Source organism: Ranitomeya variabilis, chromosome 4 (assembly GCF_051348905.1).
Source record: "Ranitomeya variabilis isolate aRanVar5 chromosome 4, aRanVar5.hap1, whole genome shotgun sequence".
In the NCBI taxonomy this organism is placed as follows: Eukaryota; Metazoa; Chordata; class Amphibia; order Anura; family Dendrobatidae; genus Ranitomeya; species Ranitomeya variabilis.
Genome location: NC_135235.1, coordinates 701672181 through 701692524, shown reverse-complemented (window position 1 = coordinate 701692524; position 20344 = coordinate 701672181). Strand labels below are relative to the sequence as shown.

Below are 20344 nucleotides of genomic sequence, written 5' to 3'. Positions count from 1 at the left end.
TCTGGAAAGCAGATTTACCCTCCACACCTTTAGTCAGGTGTGGAGATTTTTGTAAACTCTGTGGTGGATTTTTCTAGTATTTTAATACTGACCACACTGTATTCTGTCCTGTCCTATCTATCTAGCTAGATTGGCCTCCTTTGCTATACCCTGGTTTCATTCTGTGTATGTCATTTCCCTCTCCACTCACAGTCAATATTTGTGGGGGGCTGTCTGACCTTTGGGAATTTTCTCTGAGGCAAGATAGCTTTCCTGTTTCCATCTTTAGGGGTAGTTAGTCCTCCGGCTGTGACGAGGTGTCTAGGGAGTGACAGGAACATCCCACGGCTACTTCTAGTGTTGTGTTTAGCTCAGGAACTGCGGTTAGTACAGGTACCACCTCCTCCAGAGCTCGTCCCATGTTGCTCCTAAACCACCAGTTCATAACAGTACAACTGGCCACAACGCGGTGCTTGGCTCCCTCAAGCCAATGTCGCCACTCCTCAAATGCCCACTTCATAGCTCTTTGTTACGGAGATATGTGGTGCCCGTTGTTCCCTCTGTTGATCCTCCTGCCCCGGTGTTGGTTGAAGGGGAGTTGGAATATGTGGTGGAGAAAATTTGGGATTCTCGTTTTTCGAGGCGGAGGCTTCAGTATCTTGTCAAGTGGAAGGGTTATGGCCAGGAGGATAATTCTTGGGTTGTTGCCTCCGATGTCCATGCCGCCGATTTGGTTCGTGCTTTTCACTTGGCTCGTCCTGATCGGCCTTGGGGCTCTGGTGAGGGTTCGGTGACCCCTCCTCAAGGGGGGGTACTGTTGTGAATTCCGCTCTTGGGCTCCCTCCGGTGGTTGTAAGTGGCACTTTTGTGAGTTCTGCTCTTGGGCTCCCTCCGGTGGTTTTAAGTAGTACGGCTGCTCCTTGGAATTAGCAGTCAGCAGCTGCTTCCACTGATCGTCTATTCTGGCTCGGCTATATAGCCTGGCTCTATCCTTCAGCCAGTGCCAGTTGTCAATGGTTCCTGGTTGGATTCACATCTCTGCTTGGATTTCCCTGATATTTTGACCAGTTCAGCAAAGATAAGTCCTTGCTTGTTCTTTTGCTGTCCACATATTGTGGACTTAATCGTTCAGCACATTCTATGTTTTTTCTTGTCCAGCTTGTCAGTATGGATTTATTCAGTTAAGCTGGAAGCTCTGGAAAGCAGATTTACCCTCCACACCTTTAGTCAGGTGTGGAGATTTTTGTAAACTCTGTGGTGGATTTTTCTAGTATTTTAATACTGACCGCACAGTATTCTGTCCTGTCCTATCTATCTAGCTAGATTGGCCTCCTTTGCTATACCCTGGTTTCATTCTGTGTATGTCATTTCCCTCTCCACTCACAGTCAATATTTGTGGGGGGCTTCAAGCAGTAGAAGAACAGCGCTCCATCCAGGTGTGTAGTATAAAAAAGAAGTTTTATTTTGCCATACAACAGCAACGTTTCGGCCCTAAGGGCCTTTATCAAGCATAACATAGAGAGCTCATGACCGGCTTTAAATAGTGTGTGTGCCACGCAGGGCACCAATCACCATTCAGCCGCCCACCACCCAATAAAATTTACAATATAATACAAAAAACAGACATCAGAACACATTAAAATACAATTCACCAACCGCCCATACCTTCCCCTTAAGTCACCCACATAAATCCCTTATCCTCTCATTAATAACACAATCTACTGTTGATGTCTCGAGCAATCCGCCTCCAGCATCTAGGTCGTCACGGCAACCTCCACCAATCCTTGTGTAGCCATGTGGAAATCATAAACAGAGCGGAGCCAATAAGATTCCATCTTCAAGTGGCGCCAAAAGACTTCATGCCGCCAATCTGTATCACCCACATATAAGGATTCTGACGTCCGACCTATCAGGCAATCTCTGACATACCTCAAGACTCAGGGCGTCATAAACCGGCGTCATCACCGCAGGTACGGCTCACCCCATGGTCCACAGTGCAGCGGTGGGCGGGACGCAGGAGCGCACCGCCAACCGGAAGTATCCGCGTCACGTGACCGCGAGGCGGACCTACCATCGGCAGCGCACACCCACCCGCCCATCTACAACACCGCGTCCAGTCGGGAGCGTCACCTAGGTGACCAGGACGCAAACGGTCAAATGACACCACTAATCAAGAAGGCAGATCAAAGCATAACTAATATTAAGACAAATTTCTGCATGTTATCAGCGATCCCAAAATACATTATAACATATCATCATACATGCGCAACAGTCGAAAAGCACAGGGAGGGGAATTGATATAAGGCTTCAACGATATCACCTCCTATCTGTTGCTTCCAATATATCCCAATCCCTATGACAATCGACTGTAGCCATATTGCCCTAAACACTGACAAGAGAAACAAAACGAAGGAAACAAAAGGGGGGGAAAAAGAAAGAAAATATAACGTGAATATATTACATAGCGGAAGGGAACATTAAAATAAACATATACCCACTATGATACCACCCGCCCATAATAGATCAAAAAAGTTAAAAGACACAGGTCTGTAAATTAAAGTCAATATTTAAACCTTTAGGTTGCAAAGACCCTAATGTGTAGATCCATCGTAATTCTTTCCTTTTAAGAATCTGTATCCTATTACCACCCCTCCTCAGAGGTGGGACACTATCAATCACCGTGAACCTCAATTGATTTACTGAGTGTCTATTCTCAATAAAGTGTTTAGGGACTGGCAATTCTGTAAGCCCTGTTCTCACCGTGCTCTTATGTTTGCTAATGCGGGCCCTCACCTCCATGGTTGTTTCACCAACATAGGTGAGTCTGCATGGGCATATGATCATGTACACAACATAGCTTGAAGAGCAGGTGTATCTTTCCTTCAAGAAAATTTTCTCTCCCGTATGTGGATGATAGAAAAATTCCCCTTTTAGCATGTTGTTACAGCAGGCACAGCCCAAACATGGGAAATTCCCATGTTTGGCTGTACTCAGGGTACTCTGAACCATGGATTTTGAGGCCCCAATATCGGATTTTACTAGCCTATCTTGAAAGTTGCGTCCCCTTCTATATGACATCATAGGGTACATAACAAAATTTGAAACAGACGGAAGACCCCGCTGTAATAGTGTCCAATGTCTCCTAAGTATGTTACCAACACGACTGCTCACCGAATTATACGTTGACACAAAAGGGATCCTGTCACATGTCTGTTTCACTCGGGTTTTCTTCCGGATACTCTCACGGGAACATCCTATAGCCCTATCCTTATCTGGTCACCTCGCTAACAGGATATCCCCTTGCAATAAACTTTTTACACATATCACCAAGCCGTGAATCTACCCGCCCCTCGTCGGAAACTATCCTCCTCACTCTTAGTAACTGACTCCAAGGAAGAGAACTCACCATTCTCCTCGGATGGTTACTGTCAAAAGATAGCAGGCCATTCCTATCGGTTTCTTTCACAATATTTGTGGGGGGCTGTCTGACCTTTGGGAATTTTCTCTGAGGCAAGATAGCTTTCCTGTTTCCATCTTTAGGGGTAGTTAGTCCTCCGGCTGTGACGAGGTGTCTAGGGAGTGACAGGAACATCCCACGGCTACTTCTAGTGTTGTGTTTAGCTCAGGAACTGCGGTTAGTACAGGTACCACCTCCTCCAGAGCTCGTCCCATGTTGCTCCTAAACCACCAGTTCATAACAGCCAGGTACATGGATGTTAAATGTGGTTTGGGAACACTGCAAGGCTCAGGAGCAAGGGGGCGATTTAACTTTGAAAGAGTGGATTTTGCTAGATTGGTTTATGGAAGCCATGATGCTTTTCAAGCCACTAATAATGTAGAAACCTCTGTTTTTCCATTGACAGATGATGGACCTGAGTGGGGACTTGCTTTTTGTAAGATGAGTAGAACTTTTCATTGGAATTATTTTGACTGCATAACATTGTTTGGTGGCTTTTTATTCCATATTTGGGAGGCAGAATGAACAAACAGTTGAACACCACGCTCCACTGGTTCATGAGATGAGGCTTTCTGTTAGACTGTGAACTGTCATTTTGGTGGTGAATAATTCATATATTTACATAACTTGCCATTTTTAATTATATTTTAAGTAGAAATGTTCAAAAAATAAATTTGAGGATATTTCATTGAAAAATAATAATTGGTTTTATTCTTAGCAGATTACTGTACCAGGAGATCAGCGGGACAGCTGACATCTTCAATTTTTAAATCAGATGATATTGAGATCACACAGGATACATTTGAAGTGAATGTTATGCCAGATGTACCATCATCCCTTCACAGCAAAGATCCGTCATCTGATCTTTTGAAACAGGTTCTGTATTCTGATTCATTACCAACTACTAAAGAAATTCAAAGTCACAAAATAAGCATTAAAAAACAAACTGTTCCTAAATCAATGAAGCCGTTTTCATCTTCCGAATATGGAAATAGCTTTCTCCTTGAAAAGTGTTTTCTTAAACATCAAACAATTCACACAGCAGAGAATAGATTTTCTTGTTCAAAATGTGGGAAATGTTTTAACCAAAAATCAGATTTTGTTCTACACCAAAGAATGCACACAGGGGAGAAGCCTTTTTCCTGTTCAGAATGTGGGAAATGTTTTAACAAGAAATCACATATTGTTATACACCAAAGAACCCACACAGGGGAAAAGCCTTTTTCCTGTTCAGAATGTGGGAAATGTTTTAACCAGAAATCTAATTTGCTTAAGCACCAGAGAATTCACACAGGGGAAAAGCCTTTTTTATGTTCAGAATGTGGGAAATGTTTTAACCATAAATGTGATTTGCTTAGGCACCAAAGAACTCACACAGGGGATAAGCCTTTTTCCTGTTCAGAATGTGGGAAATGTTTTAAAAAGAAATCACATATTGTTATACACCAAAGAAACCACACAGGGGAGAAGCCTTTTTACTGTTCAGAATGTGGGAAATGTTTTAACCAGAAATCTAATTTGCTTAAGCACCAGATAATTCACACAAGGGAGAAGCCTTTTTCATGTTCAGAATGTGGGAAATGTTTTAACCATAGATCTGATTTGCTTAAGCACCAAAGAACTCACATAGGGGAGAAGTCTTTTTCCTGTTCAGAATGTGGGAAATGTTTTAACCAGAAATCACATCTGGTTATGCACCAAAGAACTCACACAGGGGAGAAGCCTTTTTCCTGTTCAGAATGTGGGAAATGTTTTAACCAGAAATCACATCTGGTTATGCACCAAAGAACTCACACAGGGGAGAAGCCTTTTTCCTGTTCAGAATGTGGGAAATGTTTTATCCAGAAATCAGATTTGCTTAAGCACCAGAGAATTCACACAGGGGAGAAGCCTTTTTCCTGTTCAGAATGTGAAAAATGTTTTAACAAGAAATCATATGTTGTTATACACCAAAGAACTCACACAGGAGAGAAGCCTTTTTCATGTTCAGAATGTGGGACATGTTTTAACCGGAAATCGGTTCTTGATAACCACCAGAGAACCCACATAGGGGAGAAGCCTTTTTCATATTCTTAATGTGAGAAATGTTTTAAATGGAAATGGTATTTTCTTAAAGGAGTTGTCATCATGTTTGGCCTTGTTAAAATAAAAAAAATCATTTACCTTCCATGCCTGGGCTGTTCCAGTGGTATTGTCACTTGCATTCCTGGGGCTCATATAAGGTTGTTGCATCACATGAGCCCTGTGCCCAATCAGCCCCAGCTTCACTGTCCCCACCCTCAGACGTATTGAACATGAACAGGAAGCCAGTGCTGTGACTTCTCTTTGACTTCCTCTTATTGTTCGATTTGTCTGAAGGTGAGAACAGTGAAAGGGAATATCACCCCAAAAATCGTATATGAGCTAAGGCAATCGGAATCAGGGGCTTATCTACAGCATTCTATAATGCTGTAGATAATCCCCCAATATATCCTAAAACATAAGAAAAACAGGTTAGATTATACTCACCCAAGGGCGGTCCGGTGCAGTTCGGGTCCGATGGGTGTCGCGATCCGGGTCCGGGGCCTTCCATCTTCATAGGATGACGTCCTCTTCTTGTCTTCACGCTGCAGCTCCGGCGAAGGCGTACTTTGTCTGCCCTGTTGAGGGCAGAGCAAAGTACTGCAGTGCACAGGCGCCGGGCCTCTCTGACCTTTCCCGGCACCTGCACACTGCAGTACTTTGCTTTGCCCTCAACAGGGCAAACAAAGTACGCCTGCGCTGGAGCCACAGCGTGAAGACAAGAAGAGGACGTCATCGTAAGAAGATGGGAGGCCCTGGACCAGACCGTGACACCCATTGGACCGGACCGCAGCTGGACCGCCCCTGGGTGAGTATAATCTAACCTCTTTTTCTCATCTTTCAAGATACATCGGGGGCTTATCTACAGCATTACCGAATTAGGTAGATAAGCCCCTGATGCCGGTGGGGATGTTGTTGCAGCACTGATCGTACACTTCCCATAGGTGAAGCGGGGTCCCCAGGAGTCCTAAGGTATATGGCGATGATGACGGATGACGGTAAATGAGTAAAGGACACAAGTTGTAAGTCTTTACCTGGTTTACTGTACTTAGCAGGCCACAGTCCAGGGCACTGGCAACAGGTACATAGAAGTCCAGGCAGCCCGGAAACAAGTAGAATCCCCTTGGAAAGTCAGGTTGGGAGCCTTCCACTTTGTGCTTGCTAAATTCCCTTGCTGCCTGAAGTGTTTCAACAAGGTCCTGGTCCTTATCTGTCCTGGCACAGTGCCTGTATGGTAGGCAGCTTGAGCTGTTCCTTCTGGGGTCTCCGCACAGTGACTCCAGGCTTCAGGATGCTGCTGTACCACAGGCGTGATTTGGGCAATGTCCATGTAATCCTATGTCCTCCGGTTGTGCTAAGTGTTCTACAGTTTCACTCTAGCCTCGGGCTCCTGGTACCCGGTCTCTGCGCTCTGACTCCTCTGAGGCCCACTCGCAGCCTCCTTGAGTCCTGAATCTCTCCTCTACTCGTTTCCTGTCTGTCTTCGCTCAGAGACTTTCTGCACCAGACTAAACTGACTCCTCCAAACCAGGATCTTTATCTAGGGAAGCTACCCTAAAACCGGGTTTTGAACTCCCCCTCCTGGCCTGGATTCAGAAGGTGTTGTGTGTGTGATTTCCTGCCAAAGAGATCCCCCTTGTTTCCAGGCATAGCACTACCCTCCCCGAGAGGAAGGTAGCACTACTGTGCTACCCGAACTCCTGGGGTGCCACAATATCACTTAAAATAAGCAAACTAACAATGACAGACTGATACAGAGGGGCGAGGACCCTGCCATTGCAAGCTTACATTCTACAAGATGGTGGGGAAGGAGACAATAGCTTGAGGGTTGCAGGAGCTCCGGTGTTGGTGAGGCGGCAGCTCCAGTAGTGGTGAGGAGGCGGCAGGGTCAGTGTAGGCTGTAGGCTTTCCTGAAGAGGTGGGTTTTCAGGTTCCATCTAAAGGATCCAAATGTGCTTGATAGTCGAACCTGTTGGGGCAAAGAATTCCAGAGGATGTGGGATATTCGGGAGAAGTCTTGGAGGCGGTTGGGTGAGGAGCGAATACAGTGGGGCAAAAAAGTATTTAGTCAGTCAGCAATAGTGCAAGTTCCACCACTTAAAAAGATGAGAGGCGTCTGTAATTTACATCATAGGTAGACCTCAACTATGGGAGACAAACTGAGAAAAAATATCCAGAAAATCACATTGTCTGTTTTTTTAACATTTTATTTGCATATTATGGTGGAAAATAAGTATTTCGTCAGAAACAAAATTTCATCTCAATACTTTGTAATATATCCTTTGTTGGCAATGACAGAGGTCAAACGTTTTCTGTAAGTCTTCACAAGGTTGCCACACACTGTTGTTGGTATGTTGGCCCATTCCTCCATGCAGATCTCCTCTAGAGCAGTGATGTTTTTGGCTTTTCGCTTGGCAACACGGACTTTCAACTCCATCCAAAGGTTTTCTATAGGGTTGAGATCTGGAGACTGGCTAGGCCACTCCAGGACCTTGAAATGCTTCTTACGAAGCCACTCCTTCGTTGCACTGGCAGTGTGCTTTGGATCATTGTCATGTTGAAAGACCCAGCCACGTTTCATCTTCAATGCCCTTGCTGATGGAAGGAGGTTTGCACTCAAAATCTCACAATACATGGCCCCATTCATTCTTTCATGTACCCGGATCAGTCGTCCTGGCCCCTTTGCAGAGAAACAGCCCCAAAGCATGATGTTTCCTGTCATGGTTCCCAATGGCAAGGGAACATCAGAGAACTTAAATAACAGACTAGCTCTTGGGTGATGGAATCTCGAGCTGACCGTGAGCTAAACCTACCACACAACTAACAGTGGCCGGGTGACGTACCTACGTTTTATCCCTAGACGCCCAGCGCCAGCCGGAGAACTAACTAACCCTAATAGAGGAAAAAACAGACCTGGCTTACCTCTAGGGAAATTCCCCCAAAAAGGAGACAGAAGCCCCCCACATATATTGACGGAGAGTTCAGAGGAAAAGACATACGCAGTATGAAGGTAGGTTCAGCAAAGCGAGGTCCGCTTACTAGATAGTAAGAAGATACAACAGGGAACTTCACGGTCAGCTGAAAACCCTATTAAAATACCATCCAGAAATTACTTTAAGACTCATGTGTCAACTCATGACACCGGAGTGGTAATTTCGGCCCACAAGAGCTTCCAGCTACAGAAACATAACATAACTGTGAACTGGAACAAAAATGCAAACAAACTTAGGACTAAGAGTCCAACTTAGCTGATAGTAGTCTAGAAGCAGGAACATGCAACAGAAAGGCTCTGGTTACATTGATGGCCGGCACTAGAATAACTGAGCAGCAAGGCTAAATAGGATACTCCCATATCCTGATGGAAACAGGTGAACAGAGAAAGTGAAGCACACAAGTCCAGTACCACCAGTGACCACCGGGGGAGCCCAAAAACCAAATTCACAACAGTACCCCCCCCTCAAGGAGGGGGCACCGAACCCTCACAAGAACCACCAGGGCGATCAGGATGAGCCCTATGAAAGGCACGGACCAAATCAGAGGCTGTCACCCAAGAATTATCCTCCTGACCGTAGCCCTTCCACTTGACCAGATACTGAAGTTTCCGTCTGGAAACACGGGAGTCCAAGATCTTCTCCACAACGTACTCCAATTCACCCTCAACCAACACCGGAGCGGGAGGCTCAACGGAAGGCACAACCGGTACCTCATACCTGCGCAATAATGACCGATGGAAGACATTATGGATAGAAAAAGATGCCGGGAGGTCCAATCGAAAGGACACAGGGTTAAGAATCTCCAAAATCTTATACGGGCCGATGAACCGAGGCTTAAACTTAGGAGAAGAAACCCTCATAGGGACAAAACGAGAAGACAACCACACCAAGTCCCCAACACGAAGACGAGGACCAACACGACGACGGCGGTTAGCAAAATGCCGAGTCTTCTCCTGGGACAACTCCAAATTGTCCACCACCTGTCCCCAAATCCGATGCAACCTATCCACCACAGTATCCACTCCAGGACAATCCGAAGACTCCACCTGACCAGAAGAAAAGCGAGGATGAAACCCCGAATTGCAAAAGAAAGGAGAAACCAAAGTGGCAGAACTAGCCCGATTATTGAGGGCAAACTCCGCCAACGGCAAAAAGGCAACCCAGTCATCCTGATCCGCAGACACAAAACACCTCAAATAAGTCTCCAAGGTCTGATTAGTTCGCTCAGTCTGGCCATTAGTCTGAGGATGGAACGCAGACGAAAAAGACAAATCAATGCCCATCCTAGCACAGAACGCCCGCCAAAATCTAGACACGAACTGGGTCCCCCTGTCAGAAACGATATTCTCCGGAATACCATGCAAGCGAACCACATTTTGAAAAAACAGAGGAACCAACTCGGAAGAGGACGGCAACTTAGGCAAGGGCACCAAATGAACCATCTTTGAAAAACGGTCACACACCACCCAGATGACAGACATTTTCTGAGAAACAGGGAGATCAGAAATAAAATCCATAGAGATGTGAGTCCAAGGCCTCTTTGGAATAGGCAAAGATAACAACAATCCGCTAGCCCGAGAACAACAAGGTTTGGCCCGAGCACAAACATCACAAGACTGCACAAAAACTCGTACATCTCGAGACAGAGAAGGCCACCAGAAGGACCTAGCCACCAAATCCCTGGTACCAAAGATCCCGGGATGACCTGCCAACGCAGATGAATGAACCTCCAAGATGACTCTACTGGGCCAATCATCAGGAACAAACAGTCTACCAGGCGGGCAACGATCAAGTCTATCCGCCTGAAACTCCTGCAAAGCCCGTCGCAGGTCTGGGGAAACAGCAGATAATATCACCCCATCCTTAAGGATACCTGTAGGTTCAGAATCACCAGGGAAATCAGGCTCAAAACTCCTAGAAAGGGCATCCGCCTTCACATTTTTAGAACCTGGTAAGTATGAGACCACAAAATTAAACCGAGAGAAAAACAACGACCAGCGCGCCTGTCTAGGATTCAGGCGCCTGGCAGACTCAAGATAAATCAAATTCTTGTGATCGGTCAATACCACCACCTGATGTCTAGCCCCCTCAAGCCAATGACGCCACTCCTCAAAAGCCCACTTCATAGCCAAAAGCTCCCGATTACCAATATCATAATTTCGCTCGGCGGGCGAAAACTTTCGAGAAAAGGACGCACAAGGTCTCATCACGGAGCAATCGGAACTTTTCTGCGACAAGACCGCCCCAGCTCCGATCTCGGAAGCATCGACCTCAACCTGAAAAGGAAGAGTAACATCAAGCTGACGCAACACAGGGGCGGAAGAAAAGCGGCGCTTAAGCTCCCGAAAGGCCTCCACAGCAGCAGGGGACCAATCAGCAACATCAGCACCCTTTTTGGTCAAATCAGTCAAAGGTTTAGCAACATCAGAAAAACCAGTTATAAATCGACGATAAAAATTAGCAAAGCCCAAAAATTTCTGAAGGCTCTTAAGCGAAGAAGGTTGCGTCCAATCACAAATAGCCCGAACCTTGACAGGATCCATCTCAATGGAAGAGGGGGAAAAAATGTACCCCAAAAAAGAAATCTTTTGAACCCCAAAAATACACTTAGAACCCTTCACACACAAGGAATTAGCCCGCAAAACCTGAAAAACCCTCCTGACCTGTTGGACATGAGAATCCCAGTCATCCGAAAAAATCAAAATATCATCCAGATACACGATCATGAATTTATCCAAATATTCCCGGAAAATGTCATGCATAAAGGACTGAAAGACTGAAGGGGCATTTGAAAGACCAAAAGGCATTACTAAATACTCAAAGTGGCCCTCGGGCGTATTAAATGCGGTTTTCCACTCATCCCCCTGCTTAATTCGCACCAAATTATACGCCCCACGGAGATCAATCTTAGAGAACCACTTAGCCCCTTTTATTCGAGCAAACAAATCAGTCAGCAGTGGCAGAGGATACTGATATCTGACTGTAATTTTATTCAAGAGTCGATAATCAATACACGGGCTCAAAGAGCCATCTTTTTTAGATACAAAGAAAAAACCGGCTCCTAAGGGAGATGAAGAAGGACGAATATGTCCCTTTTCCAGGGACTCCTTAATATATTCTCGCATAGCAGCATGTTCAGGTACAGATAGATTAAATAAACGACCCTTTGGAAATTTACTGCCCGGAATCAGATCTATGGTACAATCGCAATCTCTGTGAGGAGGTAGTGAACCAAGCTTAGGCTCCTCAAAAACATCACGATAATCAGATAAAAATTCCGGAATCTCAGAGGGAATAGATGACGAAATGGAAACCAAAGGTACGTCCCCATGAGCCCCCTGACATCCCCAGCTTAACACAGACATTGCTTTCCAGTCAAGAACTGGGTTATGAGATTGTAACCATGGCAATCCGAGCACCAAAACATCATGTAGATTGTACAACACAAGGAAGCGAATCGTCTCCTGATGGTCTGGATTCATACGCATAGTCACTTGTGTCCAGTATTGTGGTTTATTACTAGCCAATGGTGTAGAGTCAATACCCTTCAGAGGTATAGGAACTTCCAGAGGCTCTAGATCAAACCCACAGCGCCTGGCAAAGGACCAATCCATAAGACTCAAAGCGGCGCCAGAGTCGACATAGGCATCCGCGGTAATTGACGATAATGAACAAATCAAGGTCACAGACAAAATAAACTTAGACTGTAAAGTGCCAATTGAAATAGACTTATCAACCTTTTTTGTACGTTTAGAGCATGCTGATATAACATGAGTTGAATCACCACAATAGAAGCACAACCCATTTTTTCGCCTAAAATTCTGCCGTTCGCTTCTGGACAGAATTCTATCACATTGCATATTTTCTGGAGCCTTCTCAGAAGACACCGCCAAATGGTGCACAGGTTTGCGCTCCCGCAAACGCCGATCAATCTGAATAGCCATTGTCATGGACTCATTCAGACCTGTAGGTGCAGGGAACCCCACCATAACATCTTTAATGGCATCAGAGAGACCCTCTCTGAAATTCGCCGCCAGGGCGCACTCATTCCACTGAGTAAGCACAGACCATTTACGAAATTTTTGGCAGTATATTTCAGCTTCATCTTGCCCTTGAGATAGGGCCATCAAGGTTTTTTCAGCCTGAATCTCTAAATTAGGTTCCTCATAAAGCAACCCCAAAGCCAGAAAAAACGCATCCACATTGAGCAACGCAGGATCCCCGGGTACCAACGCAAATGCCCAATCCTGAGGGTCACCCCGCAGCAAGGAAATTACTATCCTAACCTGCTGTGCGGGATCTCCAGCGGAGCGAGATCTCAGGGAAAGAAATAATTTACAATTATATTTGAAATTCAGGAAACGAGATCTATCCTCGGAGAAAAATTCTGGTATAGGAATTCTAGGTTCAGATATAGGAGCATGAATAACAAAATCCTGTAAATTTTGAACCTTCGTAGCAAGATTATTCAAACCTGTAGCCAAACTCTGAGGATCCATTTCAATCAGGTGAGATCAGAGCCATTCAAGGATTAGAAGGAGAGAGAGAGGCAAAGGCTGCAATTAGAGCAGAAATGCAACTGAGTAAACTATAGAGCAAGCTCAGAAGGAAAAAAAAAAAAAAAAATCTGCAGACTTCTTTTTCTCTCCTTTCTTCTGCCAACGGTTTTAACCCTTGGCCGGCCATACTGTCATGGTTCCCAATGGCAAGGGAACATCAGAGAACTTAAATAACAGACTAGCTCTTGGGTGATGGAATCTCGAGCTGACCGTGAGCTAAACCTACCACACAACTAACAGTGGCCGGGTGACGTACCTACGTTTTATCCCTAGACGCCCAGCGCCAGCCGGAGAACTAACTAACCCTAATAGAGGAAAAAACAGACCTGGCTTACCTCTAGGGAAATTCCCCCAAAAAGGAGACAGAAGCCCCCCACATATATTGACGGAGAGTTCAGAGGAAAAGACATACGCAGTATGAAGGTAGGTTCAGCAAAGCGAGGTCCACTTACTAGATAGTAAGAAGATACAACAGGGAACTTCACGGTCAGCTGAAAACCCTATTAAAATACCATCCAGAAATTACTTTAAGACTCATGTGTCAACTCATGACACCGGAGTGGTAATTTCGGCCCACAAGAGCTTCCAGCTACAGAAACATAACATAACTGTGAACTGGAACAAAAATGCAAACAAACTTAGGACTAAGAGTCCAACTTAGCTGATAGTAGTCTAGAAGCAGGAACATGCAACAGAAAGGCTCTGGTTACATTGATGGCCGGCACTAGAATAACTGAGCAGCAAGGCTAAATAGGATACTCCCATATCCTGATGGAAACAGGTGAACAGAGAAAGTGAAGCACACAAGTCCAGTACCACCAGTGACCACCGGGTGAGCCCAAAAACCAAATTCACAACAGTTTCCACCACCATGCTTTACAGTAGGTATGGTGTTTGATGGATGCAACTCAGTATTCTTTTTCCTCCAAACACGACAAGTTGTGTTTCTACCAAACAGTTCCAGTTTGGTTTCATCAGACCATAGGACATTCTCCCAAAACTCCTCTGGATCATCCAAATGCTCTCTAGCAAACTTCAGACGGGCCCGGACATGTACTGGCTTAAGCAGTGGGACACGTCTGGCACTGCAGGATCTGAGTCCATGGTGGCGTAGTGTGTTACTTATGGTAGGCCTTGTTACATTGGTCCCAGCTCTTTGCAGTTCATTCACTAGGTCCCCCCGCGTGGTTCTGGGATTTTTGCTCACCGTTCTTGTGATCATTCTGACCCCACGGGGTGGGATTTTGCGTGGAGCCCCAGATCGAGGGAGATTATCAGTGGTCTTGTATGTCTTCCATTTTCTAATTATTGCTCCCACTGTTGATTTCTTCACTCCAAGCTGGTTGGCTATTGCAGATTCAGTCTTCCCAGCCTGGTGCAGGGCTACAATTTTGTTTCTGGTGTCCTTTGACAGCTCTTTGGTCTTCACCATAGTGGAGTTTGGAGTCAGACTGTTTGGGGGTGTGCACAGGTGTCTTTTTATACTGATAACAAGTTTAAACAGGTGCCATTACTACAGGTAATGAGGGGAGGAAAGAGGAGACTCTTAAAGAAGAAGTTACAGGTCTGTGAGAGCCAGAAATCTTGATTGTTTGTTTCTGACCAAATACTTATTTTCCACCATAATATGCAAATAAAATGTTAAAAAAACAGACAATGTGATTTTCTGGATTTTTTTTTCTCAGTTTGTCTCCCATAGTTGAGGTCTACCTATGATGTAAATTACAGACGCCTCTCATCTTTTTAAGTGGTGCAACTTGCACTATTGCTGACTGACTAAATACTTTTTTGCCCCACTGTAAGTGTGGAGGAGAGAAGGAGGTCTTGTAAGGACTGGAGATTACGCGAGGGAAGATATCGGGAGATTGGTTCAGAGAGGAGGAGGAGACGGGTTATAGATGGCCTTGTAGGTCAGTATTAGCAGTTTGAACTGGATACACTGAGGGAATGGGAACCAGTGAAGAGATCTGCAGAGGGGAGAAGTGGAGGAGTAGCGAGGAGAGAGATGAATTAGTCGGGCAGCAGAGATAAGGATGGACTGGAGAGGTGCAAGGGTTTTGGCAGGGAGGGCACAGAAAGGATGTTGAAGTAGTCGAAGCGGGAGATCATCACACATCCTGCATCCTATAGTCCAATGCCCATATACCCATCACACATCCTCCATCCCATAGTCCAGTTCCCATATGCTCATCACACATCCTCCATCCCATAGTCCAGTGTCCATATACCCATCACACATCCTCCATCCCATAGTCCAGTGTCCATATACCCATCATACACATCCTCCATCCCTTAGTCCAGTGTCCATATACCCATCACACATCCTCCATCCCATAGTCCAGTGCCCATATACTCATCACACATCCTCCATCCCATAGTCCAGTGCCCATATACCCATCACACATCCTCCATCCCATAGTCCAGTGCCCATATACCCATCGCACATCCTCCATCCCATAGTCCAGTGCCCATATACTCATCACACATCCTCCATCCCATAGTCCAGTGCCCATATACCCATCATACACATCCTCCATCCCATAGTCCAGTGCCCATATACCCATCGCACATCCTCCATCCCATAGTCCAGTGCCCATATACCCATCACACATCCTCCATCCCATAGTCCAGTGTCCATATACCCATCACACATCCTCCATCCCATAGTCCCAAGCTGGGTGGCACTGAGCAGGGAGTTCCTGGAGATGTGTTGTTATGTAACCTGGCAGTGCGGCTCTGTGTGCGGCCGCTGATGATGCGATTTTCTACGCCGGTAACAATAGAGCGCCGCAGTAATAGAGATGGGGGGATTCATTTCTGTCATGTGCTCTCTGCTCCTTTCTGGGGGGCAGACAATGGCTGAGAACTTATGTTCCCAGGGATGCTTGATTTCTCCCACCAGGTCAGTGTCTGCTGAGGTGTTGTGGAGTGGGAAAACTGTTGCTCATAGCAACCAATCACAGCTCAGCTTTCATCTTTTAAACGGCTCTGGTGAAATGAAACTTATTGGATGCTGCCTCTGGCCCGGCCTAATAGACCTTCATACATTGCAGCTCAGACACTATTATTAGGCATGTAAGTATGGTAATAACAAGGCCGCCCCATACTATCGAGTACTTGGAGGAGGGGGCATTCAGCCGGACTCTGTACACCTTCTTAGATGTCATGTTTGCTTTTAACAGCAGCAAGTCGTTAAACTGCCAGGGTTTTTGTTGAAGCCTCATCTGTACTGTCCCTGCGGTGCACATCTATGTTCTGGTGCACAAAAGATTAATTTCTTTTTAATAAATGTTTAACATGTTAAAAATTATAAAATATGTCTTCTACTTTTTCCATGTTTTTTTTATTTTTACAAGAATTGTTGGAGCCAATTTTCTTTAGAAACATTTCAATATCTGTTTTTTTTCTGCAGTTTTCTTGTAATATAGGAAAGCCTAAGGCCAGAAATAAACCCCAGAAATCACTGTACATGGAGACTTTGGGATTAGATCATTTCTGTCCGCGTTGATTGTGGAAACAAAAAAGCTTTTCTAAAAACCTCAAACTTCTGTGTGTGAATCAGAGCTGAGATTTAAGGGTATGTGTCCACATTCAGGAAACGCTGCGTTTTTGACGCAGCGCTGAGCCGCAGCGTCAAAAACGCAGCGTCGAGATGTTACAGCATAGTGGAGGGGATTTAATGAAATCCCGACTCCACTATGCGTTAAAAAACGCATGCGTTTTTGCCGCGAAAACGCACATGCGGTGCGTTTTTTAAAAACGCAGCATGTTGCTACAATGAGCAAAACACGCAGGAACACCGCAGGTGACTGCCAGTGACCTCAGGTGCAGTTTTGGTCAGGATTTTACCTGCATAAAATCCTGACCAAAGCCTGAAGCAATCCTGAACGTGGACACATACCCTAACGTGATAGAAGATTACAGTGCGGGAAAGACGGGAAACCTTCATATAGACGGTCGGTGGGGATGGAGTCAGTGACTGACTCTGACCAAACATGTTTCTAGAGCCGTAGTAGAAGATGAAGATGTCGTCCTCATCATGAAGTCGTTATTTCTCATGTCCCGTGTAATGAATATCTCCTGCAGTATTACTAATGCCGATTCCAGGGTCGGTAAATGAGACGAGAATTAGCGTTATGGAAGATGAGTCTATGAGAAACGTATTCAGCTGCCGACTCTGAGGAAGAAACTGCTTGTTGTCTGTGGCCTAAAATATATAGGTTTTATTAGTAGATGTTGTGAAGCAGTGACCCCCGGTACAGCTAGGGGGCGCTGTATGTGCTCTGCACAATGTGCATGGAAGCGTAGTGAGGCCATGAGGGCGTACTACAGACACAGGTGTGGCTGTAATTAGAATAGTGAAGCAGTGACTGATTAAAAAGCCCTGTAGTAGTGGGGGAGGTGTGTCAGTGTGTTCTTGGAAGCAGACAGGGCAGTTGTCTGCAGAGCTCTCTCTGTGTGGAGCAGCACAGAGGCTAAAGGAACCAGAGAGACTGACACCCTGCGTCTTGGGCTGTCTTATGTATACCCGGCTGCACTCCAGAGGATAAAGAGTGCAGTGCGCTGAGTGAGTACAGAGACTTGTTACCGGAGTGCGGTCACCCAGGGAAACTAGTAAAATGAGTGAATTTATTCAACAAAATCTGTGAGCGGAACAGAATAAACAACTCATGCGATCTTTTTACAACGTTTCGGCTCAACCAGAGCCTTTGTCATGTGATCGCTGTGAACAAAACAAACATAAAACAAAACAAAAATAAATAAATACATGATAGTAAATAATAGCGAAATGTACATATCCCATAAACATCGGCGTAGAAAATCATCCTGGTATTACAGTAGACTCAATAGGTCCACCTCAAACTTCTGTCATATGACAATACCAGTGGTACAGATAAATCTCAATATAGGTGACGAGTTAGCATGTGATAAATGAGCCATCGAGATATGGTGACACAGGGTAACGTAAAGATCCTGAGTGCCCTGTGGGTAAAAGTGACATTGTGAGTAGTGTGACAATCAAAGAGACAAAGTAACCAGCGGGCTATTAGAGAGGGTGGAGCATAAATGACTAGATCCACCTGCTATCCCAAACATATGATCTGTGAATGTTAACCATTGTGACATCCTGAGGGAACATGGTAAATACCTTGTTCCAGATCAGATAGTGACAGGTGAGGGAATGCCCTAGTAGTAATAGTCTTACGCTGTAAAGAATAGTGAAAAAGACGACTTCGCATGTGTGGAACTCAAAAGAATGTGCCCATGGAGATAAACATGGTACCTATTATGGTATTATAGTCCATATGAAGCAGCCAATGGTCTGAATCTGCAGGGGTAAATAACAAAAGTGAGACCGGTCTTGATAAGGGAGGATGAACCGGGGGTGGCCTAGGATGCCCCACGTTACCTGCAATGTCCTGTGTGGTAAGCGGCGCTCTCGTGCCCTGCTGTGATCGGCGTGAGCATGATCATATTTGGATCCTATTTAATGGCAAGCCCCGGGCCGCCGCACTGGAAGTGCGCGGTAAAAACCGGAAGTGACGTGTCACGACGATGCTGCACGCAGTGCGCATGTCAGTACGTTACTATGCCGACTGGTAAACAGAAAACAAGCCCTGCTGCTAGTGATAGGTATTATGCGTACATAGGACAAACGGTATAATGAATGATGGGCCACATTCTAGAGGGCGGTGTGAAAGCTACCTAACCGCTGAAAGGTGGGCATTGCAAAACCTAAGTTAAGGGAAAAAAAAAAGAACAAAAAAACCGGTGGACTCAAAAGAGGGGATTATAATGAGGAAAAAATAAAATTTTTGTTCTTTTTTTTTTCCCTTAACTTAGGTTTTGCAATGCCCACCTTTCAGCGGTTAGGTAGCTTTCACACCGCCCTCTAGAATGTGGCCCATTATTCATTATACCGTTTGTCCTATGTACGCATAATACCTATCACTAGCAGCAGGGCTTGTTTTCTGTTTACCAGTCGGCATAGTAACGTACTGACATGCGCACTGCGTGCAGCATCGTCGTGACACGTCACTTCCGGTTTTTACCGCGCACTTCCGGTGCGGCGGCCCGGGGCTTGCCATTAAATAGGATCCAAACATGATCATGCTCACGCCGATCACAGCAGGGCACGAGAGCGCCGCTTACCACACAGGACATTGCAGGTAACGTGGGGCATCCTAGGCCACCCCCGGTTCATCCTCCCTTATCAAGACCGGTCTCACTTTTGTTATTTACCCCTGCAGATTCAGACCATTGGCTGCTTCATATGGACTATAATACCATAATAGGTACCATGTTTATCTCCATGGGCACATTCTTTTGAGTTCCACACATGCGAAGTCGTCTTTTTCACTATTCTTTACAGCGTAAGACTATTACTACTAGGGCATTCCCTCACCTGTCACTATCTGATCTGGAACAAGGTATTTACCATGTTCCCTCAGGATGTCACAATGGTTAACATTCACAGATCATATGTTTGGGATAGCAGGTGGATCTAGTCATTTATGCTCCACCCTCTCTAATAGCCCGCTGGTTACTTTGTCTCTTTGATTGTCACACTACTCACAATGTCACTTTTACCCACAGGGCACTCAGGATCTTTACGTTACCCTGTGTCACCATATCTCGATGGCTCATTTATCACATGCTGACTCGTCACTTATATTGAGATTTATCTGTACCACTGGTATTGTCATATGACAGAAGTTTGAGGTGGACCTATTGAGTCTACTATAATACCAGGATGATTTTCTACGCCGATGTTTATGGGATATGTACATTTCGCTATTATTTACTATCATGTATTTATTTTTTATTTTTTGTTTTGTTTTATGTTTGTTTTGTTCACAGCGATCACATGACAAAGGCTCTGGTTGAGCCGAAACGTTGTAAAAAGATCGCATGAGTTGTTTATTCTGTTCCGCTCCCAGATTTTGTTGAATAAATTCACACCAAATTTTGCTTCAAAAAAGAGTGTGCGGTGAAACATTTATTTTACTGCAGTTTGAGACCTTTGGTCTATTACACCGGCACCTCATTCTTCAAGGCTGAGTGCACACCATATTCTTTCCTTACCCAGGGAAACTGGACAGAGGGAAGTTCGGCCTGTGTATTGACTGCATCATATAGCCATGCATTATAAGTGGACTGTATGAAGAAGCCGTATACTATATTGACTGTGTGAAGTAACACAATAAAAGAAAGTTTTGTTTGAACTTGTTTGGGTCACTGCCGTTTCACTGTGTATGGTCATACCGCTGCATCACAATGTAAAGAAGGAAACT

The 20344-nt window shown here is 45.2% G+C and overlaps 3 protein-coding genes across 6 annotated transcripts in view; 2 read left to right on the top strand and 1 right to left on the bottom strand.

Moving 5' to 3' along the window:
- Positions 1-20344, bottom strand: part of LOC143766439 (uncharacterized) — a 380006-nt gene that overhangs the window by 98526 nt on the left and 261136 nt on the right. The gene's annotated exons all lie outside the window — the stretch shown is intronic.
- LOC143766427 (uncharacterized) overlaps positions 1-20344 on the top strand; it is a 473765-nt gene that overhangs the window by 289465 nt on the left and 163956 nt on the right. For 3 of the 4 annotated variants that reach the window (XM_077254102.1, XM_077254104.1, XM_077254103.1), the window contains exon 7: positions 4155-4312. In XM_077254102.1, the coding sequence (XP_077110217.1) occupies positions 4155-4312 (158 nt within the window). The remainder of the gene's footprint in view (positions 1-4154; positions 4313-20344) is intronic. The other variant, XM_077254105.1, reaches the window with a different exon arrangement.
- On the top strand, positions 4356-19937 carry LOC143767072 (uncharacterized). The gene is made up of 2 exons (XM_077255095.1): positions 4356-5455; positions 19911-19937. The coding sequence occupies exons 1-2, from the start codon at positions 4397-4399 to the stop codon at positions 19935-19937; spliced, it is 1086 nt and encodes a 361-aa protein (XP_077111210.1). The 5' UTR covers positions 4356-4396.